This window comes from Melanerpes formicivorus, unplaced genomic scaffold (genome assembly GCF_026170545.1).
Source record: "Melanerpes formicivorus ecotype bairdi unplaced genomic scaffold, bMelFor1.0.p_v2 SCAF_47, whole genome shotgun sequence".
NCBI classification, from domain to species: domain Eukaryota; kingdom Metazoa; phylum Chordata; class Aves; order Piciformes; family Picidae; genus Melanerpes; species Melanerpes formicivorus.
Genome location: NW_027142399.1, coordinates 5,221,678 through 5,239,877, shown reverse-complemented (window position 1 = coordinate 5,239,877; position 18,200 = coordinate 5,221,678). Strand labels below are relative to the sequence as shown.

The following is an 18,200-nucleotide window of genomic DNA, read 5'->3' as shown; positions in this document are numbered from 1 at the left end:
CCAGGAGATGAAAGGATCCTAACACCACTTATCTTCCCACTTAAGAACATGCTTAACAGCTTGCTGCTAAAGAGGAGGCCACTGGAGCCCGGGGAAGCAGCTGTAAATGCTGCAAATGGGTTCCCTCACATTTCTTTTGAAGGAGCTCCTGCTTCTCAATGAGGGACACAGAAAGGAGGGAGGGAGGAGAGGGGGGAAGCCTTTGTAGTGAAGAAACACTTTGCCTCGCCTCCAGAACGCGGAGCTGAGTGACAGATGTGAGATGTCTGTCTCAGGAGTGACCCAGGATGAGCCAGGAATTGAAAAGCTCTTGGGAAACATCTAAGCAGCCAGAATGAAGCTCCAGAATGTGCTCTCCTGGAGGCTGCTCAGCGTTACAGCCAGGGAGGTTTGGAATCCCCTCACATGCTGCAGGCAACCCAGCTCCAGCTCTGAGAGTCGAGGCCAGGTCACTGCCTCATCTCCTGAGCCTCTGCCACAGCCCCTGCTGCCTCACCTCTGAGTCTGACCCTCATCCCCTGAGCCTCTGCCACAGCCCCTGCTGCCTCACCTCTGGGTCTGACCCTCATCCCCTGAGCCTCTGCCACAGCCCCTGCTGCCTCATCTCTGAGCCTGACCCTCATCTCCTGAGACTCTCCTGCAGAGCCTGCTGCCTCATCTCTGAGCCTGACCCTCATCTCCTGAGCCTCTGCCACAGCCCCTGCTGCCTCATCTCTGAGCCTGACCCTCATCTCCTGAGCCTCTGCCACAGCCCCTGCTGCCTCACCTCTGAGTCTGACCCTCATCCCCTGAGCCTCTGCCACAGCCCCTGCTGCCTCACCTCTGGGTCTGACCCTCATCCCCTGAGCCTCTGCCACAGCCCCTGCTGCCTCATCTCTGAGCCTGACCCTCATCTCCTGAGACTCTCCTGCAGAGCCTGCTGCTTCACCTGAGCCTGACCCTCATCCCCTGAGCCTCTCCCACAGACCCTGCTGCCTCATCTCTGAGCCTGACCCTCATCTCCTGAGCCTCTGCCACAGCCCCTGCTGCCTCATCTCTGAGCCTGACCCTCATCTCCTGAGCCTCTGCCACAGCCCCTGCTGCCTCATCTCTGAGCCTGACCCTCATCTCCTGAGCCTCTCCCACAGCCCCTGCTGCCTCATCTCTGAGCCTGACCCTCATCTCCTGAGACTCTCCTGCAGAGCCTGCTGCCTCATCTCTGAGCCTGACCCTCATTCCCTGAGCCTCTGTCACAGCCCCTGCTGCCTCATCTCTGAGCCTGACCCTCATCCCCTGAGCCTCTCCCACAGCCCCTGCTGCCTCATCTCTGAGCCTGACCCTCATCTCCTGAGCCTCTGCCACAGCCCCTGCTGCCTCACCTCTGAGCCTGACCCTCATCTCCTGAGCCTCTGCCACAGCCCCTGCTGCCTCACCTCTGAGCCTGACCCTCATCTCCTGAGCCTCTGCCACAGCCCCTGCTGCCTCATCTCTGAGCCTGACCCTCATCCCCTGAGCCTCTGCCACAGCCCCTGCTGCCTCACCTCTGAGTCTGACCCTCATCCCCTGAGCCTCTGCCACAGCCCCTGCTGCCTCATCTCTGAGCCTGACCCTCATCTCCTGAGAGTCTCCTGCAGAGCCTGCTGCCTCATCTCTGAGCCTGACCCTCGTCTCCCCTCTTTGTAGAGCAACTTGTTATCGCGGTGAACCTGGGGCCAGCTTGCCTTTGTCATTTAATAGCTGAGTCAAACTGTCAAAACAGCCAAACAGGATCTGTTCCAAATATTTGCAGCAAGAGGAGGACCATGGAGCCTGCAGCAGAGCACCAGGAGCCTCCCCAGGCCAGGAGAACAGCCTCTATTGTTGCCCGCCAGTGAGCTGCTGGTGGGTGACCAGAAAGCCTCAGCACAACCTCAGGGACAGAGCCCCCGAGCCCTCCCATGCTCACAGAGCACCACAAATGACAGGAATCTGGAGTCTCCTCTGCCTGCTGGCAGAGCCCCAGCCAGCCAGCCCTGCAGATTCATCAGCCCTGATCAGCTGTTGACTTGGAGAACTCAAGGCATGGTCGGCAACTGGGAGAGGGAAGGCACCGGAGCGCCTCAGAAGCTGCTGCCAGCCCCCAGGCAGACTTCAAAGGGCTCCTCTGGCCCTGTTGTGTGGGAGAGCACGCAGGGCCCGTGGGTGACGACAGCTGTGTGTTGGCCAGGCCCACCAGAGGATTTTTGATGGAGGAAGGGAGAAGCTAGTACCTGGTTTAACCTCCCCTCCAGCAGGCACGAGGCAGCTGCGGCCGGCAGAGCTCCGCACCGCCCTGTGATTTATGGGATGTGAGGGCCTGGCCAAAACGAAGGGAAAACACCAGACACTGAGGGATGCTCCCACCTCAAACAGCCAGTTCTGCTTCAGGGACAGCCCATGAGACTCAGCAGGCACTTCCAAGGCCTTTCATCTGCAGATCAGCAGTTCAAAGATGACTCCATCAGCACTGACCAGCTGAGAGCCATTTGCTCCTGCAGAAGAACTGAGATAAGCCACCAGCTCCTCGCTCCCTGACAGATCAGATCTGCCCCATCCAAGTCCTTTTATAGGAGGCTGGTGGATCACTGGAACAGGTTGCCCAGGGAGGTGGTTGTGGCCCCTTCCCTGGAGATATTCAAGGTGAGGCTCAAGGAGGCCCTGGGCAGCCTGATCTAGTTGGGGATGTCCCTGCTGACTGCAGAGAGGTCAGACTGGGACAGTCTTTGGAGGTCCCTTCCAGCCCAGACCCTTCTATGACTCTGTGTGCACTCCAGCCTTAGCAAGGAGAATGGAATGGAATGGAATGGAATGGAATGGAAGGGACCACAAGGATCATCTAGTTCCAACCCCCCTGTCATGGGCAGGGACATCCCACACTAGATCAGGCTGGCCAGAGCCTCATCCAAATAGAATAGAATAGAAATAGAATAGAAATAGAAACAGAAACAGAAACAGAAATAGAAATAGAAATAGAAATAGAAATAGAAATAGAACTGAAGCGAACCGAACCAAACCAGGCTGAAAGAGACCTTCGAGATCATCGAGTTCAACCTATCACCCAACACCACCTAATCAACCATGGCACCAAGCACCCCATCCAGACTCTTCCTAAACACCTCCAGGGATGGGGACTCCATCACCTCCCTGGGCAGCACATTCCAATGGCCAATCTCTCTTGCTGGGAAGAACTTTCTCCTCACCTGCAGCCTAAACTTTCCCTGGCACAGCTTGAGACTGTGTCCTCTTGTTCTGCTGCTGGGTGCCTGGGAGAAGAGACCAACCCCCACCTGGCTACAGCCTCCCTTCAGGGAGTTGTAGACAGCAAGAAGGTCTCCCCTGAGCCTCCTCTTCTCCAGGCTAAGCAACCCCAGCTCCCTCAGCCTCTCCTCACAGGGCTGTGCTCCAGACCCCTCCCCAGCCTCCTTGCCCTTCTCTGGACACCTTCCAGCAGCTCAACCTCCTTCCTAAACTGAGGAGCCCAGAACTGGACACAGGACTCAAGGTGTGGCCTAACCAGTGCTGTTTTGTTTGTGTTTTGTTGTATTTTGGTTTGTTGTGGTTTGGTTTTGCTGTTTCTTCTTTTTGTTTTGGTTTGTTTGTGTTTTGGTTTGGTTGTGGGTTTTGTGTTTTGGTTGTGTTTTGCTTTGGTTGTGTTTTGGTTATGTTTTGATTGTGCTTTGGTTGTGGTTTGGTTGTGGTTTGGTTGTGTTTTGGTTGTGTGTTGGTTATGTTTTGGTTTTACATTGGTTGTGCTGTGGTTGTGTTTAGTTTGTGTTTTGTTTTGGTTGTGTTTTGGTTGTGCTTTGTGTTTTGGTTGTGTTGTGCTTTGCTTTGGTTGTGTTTTGGTTGTGCTTTGGTTGTGTTTTGCTTTGGTTGTGTTTTGGTTGGGCTTTGGTTGTGCTTTGGTTGTGTTGTGCTTTGGTGGTGCTCTGTGTTTTGATTGTGTTTTGGTTGTGTTGGGTTGTGGTTGTGGTTTGGCTGTGTTTTGGTTGTGTTTTGGTTGTGCTTTGGTTGTGTTTAGTTTGTGTCTTGTTTTGGCTGTGTTTTGCTTTGGTTGTGTTTTGGTTGTGTTTTGGTTGTGTTTTAGTTGTGCTTTGGTTGTGCTTTGGTTGTGTTTTGCTCTGGTTGTGCTTTGGTTTTGTGTTGGTTGTGTGTTGGTTGTGTGCTGATTTTGCTTTGGTTGTGCTTTGCTTGTGTTTAGTTTGTGTCTTGTTTTGGCTGTGTTTTGGTTGTGTTTTGGCTGTGTTTTGCTTTGGTTGTGTTTTGGTTGCATTTTGGTTGTGTTTTAGTTGTGCTTTGGTTGTGCTTTGGTTGTGTTTAGTTTGTGTCTTGTTTTGGCTGTGTTTTGGCTGTGTTTTGCTTTGGTTGTGTTTTGGTTGCGTTTTGGTTGTGTTTTAGTTGTGCTTTGGTTGTGCTTTGGTTGTGTTTTGCTCTGGTTGTGTTTTGGTTGTGTGTTGGTTGTGTGTTGGTTGTGTGCTGGTTTTGCTTTGGTTGTGCTTTGGTTGTGTTTAGTTTGTGCCTTGTTTTGGCTGTGTTTTGGTTGTGTTGTGCTTTGCTTTGGTTGTGTTTTGGCTGTGCTTTGGTGGTGCTCTGTGTTTTGGTTGTGTTTTGCTTGTGCTGGGTTGTAGTTGTGCTTTGGTTGTGTCTGCATTTTGATCGTGGTTTGCCTTGCCTTGCTTTGGTTGCAATGTTTAGATTCCCTCCCTGGAAGTCAGGCCTGGTCCAGAGGTGCAAGTCACTGCTGTCCACAGAGCTGGGACTTCCCTTCCTCAGGGCTGCAGAGGGCCTGGAGGATGCTCAGCAGGCTCTAAAAATAGCCAACTCCGAACCCCGCGGTGGGGTCTGAGGAAATGTTTCTCTTTGGGCTTTTGCAGGGATCAATGCAGAAGGGGGAGGGGGGGGAAGGCAAGATTAAAGCAAGGATTTAAGTGTGCATTAAAAATAGCTGTTGATAAGATCCTTTGAGGGGATAAAAGCTGTTTTACAGAAGCAGCAGGAACTGCAGGACTTTGCAACACCTTCCCTGCTGGCAAGCGTGGAAGCTCCCAGAAATCATTCAGGAGAGTGTTAGCAGCCAGAGCCCTCAGGAGGAAGTCCATTAGCAGGCAGCAATCTCCTTAATGGACCCTCAAGGTCCAGGGTAGAAGCTGCCCTGCCCATGGACACACTGGGTTCCTTCCACAGCTGCGACTGGGGGGCTGCTCACCCAGCCATTCTCATCAGGAGGGGCTGGAGCCTGCCCACAGAAGGGTCTGGAGAGCAGGGCTGGGGAGGAGCAGCTGAGGGACTTCAGCCTCCTCCACACTAAACACCCCCAGTTCCCTCAGCTGCTCCTCCCCAGCCCTGTTCTACAGACCCTTATCATAGTATCACAGTATCAGTCAGGGTTGGAAGGGACCACAAGGATCAGACAGTTCCAACCCCCCTGCCATGGGCAGGGACACCCCACACTAGATCAGCCTGGCCACAGCCTCAGCCAGCCTGGCTGCAAACACCTCCAGGGCTGGGGCCCCAACCACCTCCCTGCACAACCCAGTCCAGGGCTTCACCACTCTCATGGGGAAGAACTTCCTCCTCCCCTCCAGCCTCAATCTCCCCACCTCCAGCTTCATTCCATTCCCCCTAGTCCTAGCACTCCCTGAGATCCTGAGCAGTCCCTTCCCAGCCTTCCTGGAGCCCCCTGCAGATCCTGGGAGGCCACAATGAGGTCACCTGGGAGCCTTCTCTTCTCCAGACTGAACAGCCCCAACTCCTTCAGTCTGTCCTCACAGGAGAGGTGCTCCAGCCCTCTGCTCATCCTCCTGGCCCTTCTCTGGACACCTTCCAGCCCTTCCAGATCCCTCTTGCCATAGGGGCTCCAGAACTGGAGGCAGGACTCCAGGTGGGGTCTCCCCAGAGCTGAGCAGAGGGGGAGAATCACCTCCCTTGCCCTGCTGGCCACACTTCTCCTGCTGCAGCCCAGGATCTGATTGGCTTTCCAGGCTGTAAGTTTTGTTGCCCTCCTCCAGCCCCTCCACGACCTTCTTGGAGTGAGGGGTCCAAAACTGAACCCAAGCTCCCAGATGTTTTGTCTGGAGAAGAGGGGGCTGAGGGAAAGCCTCACTGCTTTCTACAGCTCCCTGAAAGGAGGTGGGAGCCAGCTGGGAATTGGTCTCTTCTCCCTAGAATCAGGTGATAGATGAAAAGGAAATGGCCTGAAATTGTGCCAGGGGAGGGTTGGGTTGGAGGTGAGGAACAATTTCTTTGCTGCAAGAGTGGTCAGGGACTGGAACAGGCTGCCCAGGGAGGTGGTGGAGTCACCATCCCTGGAGGTGTTCAAGAGGGGATTGGATGTGGCACTTGGAGCCATGGTTTAGTCCTGAGGTCTGTGGTGACAGGTTGGACTCGATGATCTTTGAGGTCTCTTCTAACCTTGGTGATACTGTGAGACTGTGAGATGTGTGGCCATGGCACTTGGGCACATGGTTTAATATCCATGGTGGTGTTGGGTTGATGCCCCTGCCATGGGCAAGGACACTTCTCAGCTAGACTTGGCTGCTCAAGGTCTCATCCAGCCTGGCTTGAAACACCCCCAGGGAGAGGGCATCAACAACCTCCCTGGGCAGCCTGTTCCAGAGTCTCACCACCTTCATACTGAAGAACTTCTTCCTCAGCTCCATTCTAACCCTGCTCTCCCTCAGCTTCAAACCATTCCCCCTTGTCCTGTCTCTACACACACAAAGAATTCCCCTCCAGCCTTCCTGTAGATTCCTTCAGGTGCTGGAAGGCAGCTCTAAGTGCCCCTGGAGTCTTCTCCAGGCTGAACAACCCCAGCTCCCTCAGCTAAACCCTTGCAATGCTGCTGAGCATCGTCAACTGCTTCCTCCTAGCCACATGCCCCAGCTCCAGCACCCTGCAGGGTTAAAGCTCAGTGCCTTCAGAGGAGCCAGCTGTGCCCAGCTCAACTAAGAGGACTCCTCAACCCCTCCCTGGGCTTACATTTGTGGCTTAATAATCAGGTACATCGATGGGAGGAGGTTAGAGCCTGTTCCTGGCTTTAACTCTCCAATCCCTGGGATTTATGACTTCAAAATCAACCACAAAAAGAAGTAAACCTTGAGCATTATCTGAACACAATTTAATTTCACCTCCTTCATCTACTGCTGGGCTGAATCCTTCATTTCCCCTTGTTAACTGCCTCTGTGCTGAGCCCCGTGCTCCAGCCCACCAGGAGCACTCCCCAGCCCAATCCATCCTGTTTATTTATCCTGACAACTGATTCTTGCATGACAGAACAATCCCCATTAACTTCTTGGAGCCTATCTCAGGTACCTGTGGGCTGTCAGGTTCCAGCATGCCCAGGGCTGCTTTCTCTCTTTAATTAGCTCATGCCAGCCCAGCGTGGACTGGACTCCCTTTGACAGCACTCAGCAGCTTGCAGGTTGAGTCCCTGGGAATCCTCCCCCAGCTGTGCTCTCAGGAGCCAGGGGGAATTGCAGAGATGATTCTGATTTTCACTTTTCACTCTCTTTTTTTTGCCAGCTCCCATAAATTTTCCTTCTGCATTTGCTGCTCTTTCTTTTCCTCCCTGCCACTGGGCTGGTTTGGAGCAGGCACCAAAAGCAATTTCCTTCCATACCCAAGGCAGCAGAGAAGGAGCTTTGACAAGACACTTCAAGAACTGCAGGGGAACTCTCTCTCTCTCTCTCTCTCTCTCTCTCTCCAGACCTCTCTTCTTGCATATGAGTGGGTTTGAAAGAGAATTTGAAGGCCAGGCTTAGGATGCTGCTCTAATAAGCACTGGGCACCAGCTCAGTGCTGCAGCTGTCCTGGTTTTGCACTTCCAAGCTGCGTGCTGGACAGCTGAGCTGGGGGCACAAGGAGCCACACAAAGCTCCCTTACAAGTGCAGCAGGGGGTGCTGAGGAAGGGGTGCTGACAGCCCCTCAGCTGGCCATTGCTGGGCAGGAAACATCACAGAGCCACGCAGAATTGTGAGGGTTGGAGAAGGCCTCCAAGACTGAGCGAGTGCAGGGGGCAAGGAGGCTGTGAGGGGCTGGGAGAATGAATCTGGTGACTGCAGGAGGAGCTGGGGATGGTTAGGCTGGAGAAGAGGAGGCTGAGGGGAGACCTCATGGCTGTCTACAGCTACCTGGTTGTGGAGAGGCTGCTGCTGGTCTCTTCTCACAGGGAATTAGTGGCAGAACAAGAGGGAATGGCCTCAAGCTGCCACTGGGCAGGTTTAGACTGGACAGTAGGAAGCATTTTTCCCCAGCAAGAGTGGACAGGGACTGGGATGTGCTGCCCAGGGAGGTGGTGGAGTCCCCAACCCTGGATGTGTTGAAAGGTCCTTTGGATGTGGTGCTTGGGGATATAGTTTAGAGGTGAACTTTGTAGTTCTGGGGTTCTGGGCTGGGCTTGGTGGTCCTGAGGATCTTTTCCCACCTCAATATTTCTGTGATCAAGTCCAACCACTGACTTAACACTACCATGGCCTTTAAACCATGTCCCAAGGTGCCATGATCATTAACACACACACACACACACACACACACAGAGACCCTCTCCCTCACTGCTCATCCCCAGGGGAAGCCTGCATGGCCTCTGCTTGTCTGAAGTGGGAAGGTTTGTGAGTGAGGAGTTGGTTATCCTTCAGACCAGTGCCCTGGGGAGGTCCCCAGAGTGCTTTGCTCTCCTGTCCACTACAGCTGCACATTTTGGCTGGTGAGGAGAGGCTGAGGGAGCTGGGGTTGCTTAGCCTGAAGAAGAGGAGGCTCAGGGGAGACCTTCTTGCACTCTGCAACTCCCTGAAGGGAGGCTGTAGCCAGGTGGGGGTTGGGCTCTTCTCCCAGGCAAGCAGCACCAGAACAAGAGGACACAGTCTCAAGCTGTGCCAGGGGGAGGTTTAGACTGGATGTTAGGAAGAAGTTCTTCATAGAAAGAGAGATTGGCCACTGGAATGTGCTGCCCAGGGAGGTGGTGGAGTCCCCATCCCTGGAGGTGTTCAAGAGGGGATTGGATGTGGCACTTGGAGCCATGGTTGAGTTGTCAGGAGGTGTTGGGTGCCAGGTTGGACTTGATGATCTCTGAGGTCTTTTCCAACCTGCTTGATTCTATGCTTCTAAGAAGAATTCCACTCTCCAAACAATCCCTCTGGACTCAATACTGAGGGTGTTAGCACTCTGAAGGGCCCTGAGCAAACAGAGACCTGAGCTTTCCAGCCCAAACCAGACCAACCCAGCCCAGATTTGCTGTGGTGGTTTATTTTTGCTGAAACTGAGCACTCTGCTTTCCAGCAGGAGAGCTGCAACCCAGCAGATGATTTCCTCCACCCCCCAGGCACAGCTATTGACACAGCTACACCCAAGCAGCAATCCAGCCCCTTTGGCTGAAAATTAAGCCTGTGTCCAGGACATTCATTAGTGCAATTAAAGCCATTAAGTGCTTCTCAGGCCATGTCCTGACTCAGCCAAGGGATGGGTTGTGGTGCAGGGCACACACCCTTCGCTCCTCCTCCACATGGAGCTGGGTTGGGTTTGGATCCTGTGTCTCCTCAACACATGATACTCCCTGGGGGGTTCAGAGGGAAGGCAAACAGCCCTTATCAATTGGGGAACGATGGTGCAGTGCATACTGCAGCTGATGGAGAAGCCAGATTGAGGCTGTAATTATCCTAATTAATTTCCTATCTCGACTTCATCTCTTTTGCTCTCAACAGCAGTTTCAAAGCAGGGCCACTGGCTTGCAGGCACAGAGCTGGTGTCTCACCTGGCTGAGGGGCAGGTCAGCAAGACAGGCTCCTGCCTTGGCAGAACAGTGCCACAGTATCACCAAGGTTGGAAGAGACCTCGAGGATCATCGAGTCCAAGCTGTCACCACAGACCCCATGACTAGACCATGGCACCAAGTGCCACATCCAATCCCCTCTTGAACACCTCCAGGGATGGGGACTCCACCACCTCCCTGGGCAGCACATTCCAATGGTGAATGATTCGCTCGGTGAAGAACTTTCTCCTCACCTCGAGTCTAAACCTCCCCTGGCACAGCTTGAGACTGTGTCCTCTTGTTCTGGTGTTGCTTGCCTGGCAGAAGAGACCAACCCCTTCCTGGCTACAACCTCCCTTCAGGGAGTTGCAGAGGGCAATGAGGTCACCCCTGAGCCTCCTCTTCTCCAGGCTAAGCAACCCCAGCTCCCTCAGCCTCTCCTCACAGGGCTGTGCTCCAGACCCCTCCCCAGCCTCCTTGCCCTTCTCTGGACACCTTCAAGTCTCTCAATGTCCTTCTTGACCTGAGGAGCCCAGAGCTGGATACAGGACTCAAGGGGTGGCCTCAGCAGTGCTGAGCACAGGGCACAAGGACTTCCCTGCTCCTGCTGGCCACACTCTGCCTGATGCAGGCCAGGATGCCCTTGGCCTTCTTGGCCCCCTGGGCACACTGCTGGCTCATATTCAGGCAGCTGTCAATCAGCACCCCCAGGTTCCTCTCAGCCTGGCTGCTCTCAGCCACTCTGACCCCAGCCTGTAGCTCTGCCTGGGGTTGCTGTGGCCAAAGTGCAGCCCCTGGCACTTGGACTTGTTCAATGCCATCCCATTGGCCTCTGCCCATCTGTCCAGTTGGTTGAGGTCCCTCTGCAGATCTCTCCTACCCTCTAACTGATCAACATCTGCTCCTAACTTGGTCTCACCTGCAAACTTGCTGATGACTGCCTCAATGCCCTCATCCAGATCATCAATGAAGATGTTAAAGAGCACAGGGCCCAGCACTGATCCCTGGGGCACACCACTGGTGCCTGGCTGCCAGCTGGCTGTGGCACCATTCACCACCACTCTCTGGGCTCAGCCTCCAGCCAGTTCCTAACCCAGCTCAGAGTGTTGCAATCCAAGCAACAGGACTCCTGAGGAGCCCCCTTGGGCTGTGGACATCTTTTCCCCTTGCTTTAACTCCCTCCCACCGCTCCAGGCCTGCTCTGTGAGGAGTTCACGAACCTCCTCCAGATCACCAGGGCTTGGAGCAATCAACTGTGAGGCATTAGCTCCAAATGTACAGCTGGGAGGCCAGCCCTGCTCCAGCACACACACAAACACTCCTCACTGGGGCTGATAAAGCAGCCAGCACCAGTTTGCAAGAGGAACTGACAGAATAACCCAAGTGAGCTGCAAGGAAACTGAGTCAGGGCTGAGCAGTGCTGGAGACCCTCAAGTGAGGATCAGGCTGCCTGGTGGGGCAGGAGCCAGAGCCAGCCACAGCAGAGCAGCTTTTGTCCTACTTTGTGAAGCTAAGTGCAGGAGCTCACTCCACTTCATTTACTTCTTTAGGTGGTTTCTGGCAACTCCCCCTGTGGAGAAAGGGGATTCTGCCCCTCTGCTCTGGTGGGACCTCACCTGCAGCTCTGTGTCCAGCTCTGGGGGTTCCAATACAAGAAGCATCTGCTGAAGAGGGTCCAGAGGAGGCCACCAAGATGATCAGAGGGATGGAGAACCTCCCCTGTGGGGATAGGCTGAGAGAGTTGGGGCTGTTCAGCCTGGAGAAGAGAAGGCTCCAGAGGGACCTTAGGGCAGCCTTCCAGTACCTAAAGAGGGCTCCAGGAGAGCTGGGGAGGGACTATGGACAAGGGCTGGGACTGATATGATAAAATGAAGGACACTGGTTTTGAGCTGGGAGAGGGGAGAATGAGACTGGAGATGAGGAAGAAATTCTTTCCAGTGAGGGTGGGGAGACACTGGAACAGATTGCCAAGGGACATGGTTGAGGCCCATCCCTGGAGACATTCAGGATCAGACTCAGTGTGGCCCTGGGCAGCCTGATCCAGCTGGAGTCATCCTGCTGACTGCAGGGGGATTGGACAAGATGCCCTTTGAGGGTCCCTTCCAACCCAATGCAACCTGTGACTGTGAGCCCTCAGTGTGTGGACAGATAACTGGACAACAGCTGCAGTGGACCAAGAGAGCCAGGATTCAGCTTGCAGAGGAAAATAAACAGGTCAGTGAAAGCAGCTGAGTTCACAGCAGAGCAGCACCTCAGTCCAGAGCTCCTGCTCCCCACTAAGAGAAACCAGACAACAGGAGGGAAGGGAGGCCATCCAGAGGGACCTGCACAGGCTGGAGAGGTGAGCCCATGACAACCTCTCAAGACAACCTCACAAGACCAAGGGCAAGGTCCTGCAGCTGGGGCAGGGCAATCCCAAGCACTGCTAGAGGCTGGGCAGGGACTGGCTGGAAAGCAGCCCTGAAGAAAAGGCCTTGGGGGTGCTGGTGGAGGAGAAGCTCAGCAGGAGCCAGCAGTGAGCACTTGCAGCCCAGAGAGCCAAGCAGAGCCTGGGCTGCAGCAAAAGAAGCACAGCCAGCAGGGCCAGGGAGGGGATTCTGCCCCTCTGCTCCACTCTGCTGAGACCACACCTGGAGTACTGCCTCCAGTTCTGGAGCCTCTGTGCCAGGAAGGCTCTGGAGGGGCTGGAAGGTGTCCAGAGCAGGGCCAGGAGGAGGAGCAGAGGGCTGGAGCTGCTCTGCTGTGAGGACAGACTGAGGGAGTTGGGGTTGTGCAGGCTGCAGAGGAGAAGACTCCCAGGAGACCTTCTGGTGGCCTTCCAGGATCTGCAGGGGGCTGCAAGCAAGCTGGGGAGGCACTTTTGAGAGTGTCAGGGAGTGATAAGACCGGGGGGGGATGATGAGATTGACATTGACTGTTAGGAAGAAGTTGTTCCCCAGGAGGGTGATGAGAGCCTGGCCCAGGCTGCCCAGGGAGGTGGTGGAAGCCTCCTGCCTGGAGGTGTTTGCAGCCAGGCTGGAGGTGGCTGTGAGCAAGCTGCTGTGGTGTGAGGTGTCCCTGCCCATGGCAGGGGGGTTGGGACTGGATGAGCCTTGAGTTCCCTTCCAACCCTGACCCTGTGATTCTGTTTTTCCTCTTGGACTCTGCTCGTGCTCCAGGGCTCAGGTCACCCTCAGAAACATCCAGAGCCAAGAGGGAATGTGCTGGTGTCACATTCTGTGTCAACAGCTGTAAAGTAGATGTGCCTCCAACCACGCTTTGGTGGTGATGCCAGATCTTGCTGACCCAAATAGGAACACCAAGCCCTTCCTAAGAATGTTGTTTTGGCATGGCTCTCAAAGTGTGCGCTCAAAGTGTGTCCAGTTCTGGGCCCTTCAGTTTAGGAAAGATGTTGAGATGCTGGAAGGTGTCCAGAGAAGGGCAAGGAGGCTGGGGAGGGGTCTGGAGCACAGCCCTGTGAGGAGAGGCTGAGGGAGCTGGGGTTGCTTAGCCTGGAGAAGAGGAGGCTCAGGGGAGACCTTCTTGCTCTCTCCAACTGCCTGAAGGGAGGTTGGAGCCAAGTGGGGGTTGGGCTCTTCTGCCAGGCAAGCAGCACCAGAACAAGAGGACACAGTCTCAAGCTGTGCCAGGGAAAGTTTAGGCTGGAGGTGAGGAGAAAGTTCTTCCCAGAAGGAGAGATTGGCCATTGGGATGTGCTGCCCAGGGAGGTGGTGGAGTCCCCATCCCTGGAGGTGTTTAGGAAGAGCCTGGATGAGGCACTTGGTGCCATGGTTTAGTTGACCAGATGGTGTTGGGTGATAGGTTGGACTGAGTCTCAAAGGTCTTTTCCAACCTGGTTAATTCTATTCTATTCTATTCTATTCTATTCTATTCTATTCTATTCTATTCTATTCTATTCTATTCTATTCTATTCTATTCTATTCTATTCTATTCTATTCTATTCTATTCTATTCTATTCTATTCTATTCCATTCCATTCCATTCTATTCCATTCCATTCCATTCTATTCCATTCCATTCTACTCTACTCTACTCATCCCAATTTCATTTAGTTCATGTATTTATTACTTCTCCCCTTCCCTCCCCCCTTGCCTGCAAAGCAAGCCTGCAAACACTTCCCATCAGAAAATCCCAGTGAGCAACTCATCACAACTGGAGCTGGGCTGACAGCATTTCCACCCAGTGATTTTTGGCACTGACAGCTGCCTCAACAGTTGTTGGTGGCTGGGACAGATGGACTTCACATATGAAATAACTGAAAGGAAGGAAGGGAGAAAGGGAGGGAGAGAAAGGAAGGGAGGGAGAGGGAGAGAAAGGAAGGGAGGGAGAGGGAGAGAAAGGAAGGGAGGGAGAGGGAGAGAAAGGAAGGGAGGGAGAGGGAGAGAAAGGAAGGGAGGGAGAGGGAGAGAAAGGAAGGGAGGGAGAGGGAGAGAAAGGAAGGGAGGGAGAGGGAGAGAAAGGAAGGGAGGGAGAGGGAGAGAAAGGAAGGGAGGGAGAGGGAGAGAAAGGAAGGGAGGGAGAGGGAGAGAAAGGAAGGGAGGGAGAGAAAGGAAGGAAGAGAGAGAGAGAAAGGATGAGAGAAGGGGGGAAGGGGGAAAGGGGGAAAGAGGGAAAGGGCGAAAGGGGGAAAGGGGGAAGCAAGGAAAGGGGGAAGGCAGGAAAGGGGGAAGGCAGGAAAGGGGGAAGGAAGGAGGGAGGGAAATGAGCCCTTCTGCTCTGGAGAGCTGAAGAAGCCTTTTCTGCAGAACCCAACACGTTAGCAAAACCTCGGAATGAAATCAAAGGGAGATTCGATACTCAGCTCCAAAACTGAGTATCAAAGCTGCCAGCAGCTTGCCCTATCTCCTCCCCACATCAACATTTTCGCTTCCAACAGGAAATACTTGAGAGTTCTGGGAGGGCCTCCACAGCTCTGCATGTGAAGCCCTCACCATCCAAATATCTCTTTCCACAGAGACCTCAGAGCAGGACCTAACACCGATGCCAGTCGCAAGCCCCTCTATCCACCCCTGCTGCCAACAGCTTCCACTGGTATGGCCATGGCATGTCCCTGATGTGCAGAAGCTTTAGATGCTCCTAGTGCCTGCAGCAGGGTATGCAGAGTGCTCCATGCTTCCCTGCCTCTTGCTCTGTGGCAATGTTTTAAGGCTGTGACCCAGAGCAGGGTCCATCCGGGCAGTACCACTGCAGGAGGAGGCAGTCCCTTAGACTTACACTCTCAACAGCACCTTAAGAGTCCAAAGCATGCTTAGAGTCCAACATGAGGAGAAACTTCTTTGCTGTGAGGGTGCTGGAGCCCTGGAGCAGGCTGCCCAGAGAGGTTGTGGAGTCTCCTTCTCTAGACACTTTCAAGCCCCATCTGGATGTGTTCCTGTGTGACCTGCCCTGGGTGACCCTGCTCTGGCAGAGGGGATGGACTGGATGATTTGGAGAAGGGTCTGCAGAGACCTTAGAGCAGCCTTCCAGTACCTGAAGGGAGCTACAAGAAAGCTGGGGAGGAACTTTTTACAAGGGTTTGTCCTGAGATGACAAGGGGGAATGGCTTTGAGCTGGGAGAGGGGAGTCTGAGACTGGAGATGAGGAAGAAATTGTTTAGAGTGAGGCTGGGGAGACACTGGCACAGGCTGCCCAGGGAGGTTGTGGCTGTCCCCTGCCTGGAGGTGTTCAAGGCCAGGCTGGATGAGGCCTTGAGCACCCTGTGCTGGTGGGAGGTGTCCTTGCCCACGGCAGGGGGTTGGAACCAGATGACCTTTAAGGTTCCTTCCAGCCCAAACCATTCTATGAATCTCCAGAGGTCCCTTCCAACTCCTACCCTTCTGACTGCAGTTTTGCAGCTTGAGATCTCAGCACCTCGCTGGCTTTGTCTGCTCCAGTTTTGTGCCCTGTTTCTTTTCCAAGCAGTCAGCTGGCATCTAACACACCCTGATGGTCTCACTCCTATCTCACTATCCAGCACCAAGCCTGGAGAATACTTCAGTACCTGTTTAACTTCATGTACTCCTGGCAGCACACCCCCAGCCAAGTGGGATGCCTCTCAGGATGTAAAGTCCCAAGTGTGTTGGAGCAAACTTTTGTAGTCTCAACCTCATCCCTGTCCATTCTTCTGGGCTTATGACCCCAAATCTGAGAACAGCTGGAAATCAGTAGAGGCTAAGGCACTTGGAGCTGGCCCTTTGCATTTAAATGGAGAGCAAACCCTGTTGCCACTTGGGTTTACTCACCAGATAAATGTGCTCAGGCAGAGGTGTGCCACCAGTGGTGTCCTGGCAACTTTTGCCTGCAGAAGTGCAGAAGTGTCTGCAGCTCACTCACAGTCTTGCTGCCTTTGTGGCCAGGTGGAGCAGGACACTTCAGAGCTGCTCACACAACAGAGGATGGAAATGGGGAAGGAGATGGGGAAGGAGATGGGGAAGGAGATGGGGAAGGCGATGGGGAAGGAGATGGGGAAGGAGATGGGGAAGGAGATGGGGAAGGAAATGGGACACCTTTCCACCTGCCAGCCCAGCTGCAGGGAAAAGTTGTGCTAAGTCTGTCCTCCTCCTCCTTCTCCTTCAAAGTGAGCATCCCACATCCCACTCCAGAGTCAGCACCTGGAAGAAGACTCTGTGATGCTCCAAGATCAAGCACTCCCCACCCATTTCTCCTGCTGAAACGGTTTCTGCCACAAACCACAGCGAGCAGCAAGTGAACAACAGACCCCAGAGCGCGTGACAACCACCTCCTCCTCGCAGATGAGCATCAGAGTCATCTTCTCACCCCTCCGCGTGCTTCTTTGGGTAAAGACTGCCCAAGCCTTGCCTTATTTGAGGCCCAAGAGGCTCTGCAAGTTGTTTGGGAGTCCTTGGGGAATTGTTGTGTCCTTAACTAAACTGTTGGAAGCGGAGTGAAAGTCTTGGGTTGGCCCCAAGCAGTGAGGTGTGTGCCTGCCCTGCTGCGCGGGTGTGTGCAGCCCTCTTTATTGTGGCCATCAGGCGCTGGTTGTCCTCCTCAGCCCCACTCCACCCCAGTTCTCCTCCTGCCACCTGGCCGAGGCAGCAGGGGGGGAGGGAGACTGCAAGCCCACCGGCTGCTGTCCCCCCTCCCCTTCTCATTTCCCCCCCTCCCACTATTAATAGCCAGACAACAAATGAGCCCAAATTCATTCCCGAGGGGGAATTAGCAAATGTTTTTGCAATTAAAACTGCAAACACTCATGCGGGGCCCCCGGAACAATGGGTGCCTGTGCCTGCTCCTGAATAGGCACCAGTGTCCTGCTGCCGAGCCTGCACATTCCTGGCACCCCCAGCCCTGGACCCGCTCCTTGCTCAGCTGGGTTTGGGCTGTTTCCCCCCCACTCTTGTTTCCGTCCACCCCCCCAGACACTCCCCGCAGCACCGCGCTCCTGCCCGGGAAGCAGGCGGATCCTCGCTGCGGGCAGCGGAGCCGATCCCGGTCCCCACGTCCCGCCCGGTGTCCCGTCCCTGCATCCCCCCGGGGCAGCGCATCCCTACCCTCCCCGGGACCGCGGCTCGGGGCCGCGCATCCTTCTCGGTACGGAGCCGGAGCAGCGCATCCCCTTCTTCTCCGGGACGGGCGACCGGGGCAGCGCATCTCCCCCCGTTCCCCAGGATCGCGAATCGGGACAGCGCATCCCCCCCTCTCTTTCCCCGGTGCCCGGCGGGTCCCTCCGGCCCGGGACGCGGGTGCGGGCGGGAAGAGGAGAAGCGGCCCCGCCGGCGCTTTAGCAGCGGGCCGGCTCCGGTGTGCGGGACTCACCGAGCAGGGGCAGGAGCAGCAGGAGCAGCGCCGGCCGCCGCAGCGCCATGATGGGGTGTGCGGAGCCGAGCCCGCCGCGCCGAGCCTGCGCACTCCCGGGCGGCGGCGGCGGCGGTGCGGGGGCGGCCCGGGGGCGGGGGGTGCCGCGCTCCCCGTTGCCGCGGAAACCGGGCGGGGAGGCGCGGAGCGCGGAGCCTGGCACCGCGGGGAGGGAGGAGGGGGCCGGCAGCGGGGCTTGCCCAAAGTGGGGAATAGTCCTCGGGGAGGAGGAGGGACAGGGGGAAAGGGGAGGGAGAGGGGGAAGGAGAGGGGCGGGGGGATGCCGAGCCGCAGCCCCCCATAGCGGGCGCATCCCGCGGGTCCTTCCCGGGAAAAGTTCGCCCCGCGGGTGGGAGGAGACGCTCCGGAGACGCTCCCTAAACGCTCCGGCGCCGCAGGGTGGAAATTCGCCCGGGGTGAGGGGCTGGGAGGACTTTAAACGGTTTCGAGCCAGGGAGAGCTGGAAGTTATCTTAAAGGCTGCCTTTTGGTTGTCAAAACACATCCGAGGCTGGCTCTGGAACGGGTGTTCGTTTCCCCTCTGTTGGGTGAGCAACCCCTAAACCAAATGATTTCTTGGTGAGAACTTTCCCTGGAAAGAGCTACCTGTGCACTTCACCATCAACTTTTCACCAACGCAAAGGCAGCAAGAAACTCAAACAGCTGGGG

At 55.2% G+C, this 18,200-nt stretch overlaps 1 protein-coding gene across 1 annotated transcript in view; it reads right to left on the bottom strand.

The window, feature by feature from the left end:
* Positions 1-17,860, bottom strand: part of JAM3 (junctional adhesion molecule 3) — a 60,276-nt gene extending 42,416 nt beyond the window's left edge. Inside the window, exon 1 of the mRNA XM_068160067.1 lies at positions 17,494-17,860. Within this exon, the coding sequence (XP_068016168.1) occupies positions 17,494-17,845 (352 nt within the window). The 5' untranslated portion in view covers positions 17,846-17,860. The remainder of the gene's footprint in view (positions 1-17,493) is intronic.
* Positions 17,861-18,200: the final 340 nt, after the last annotated feature.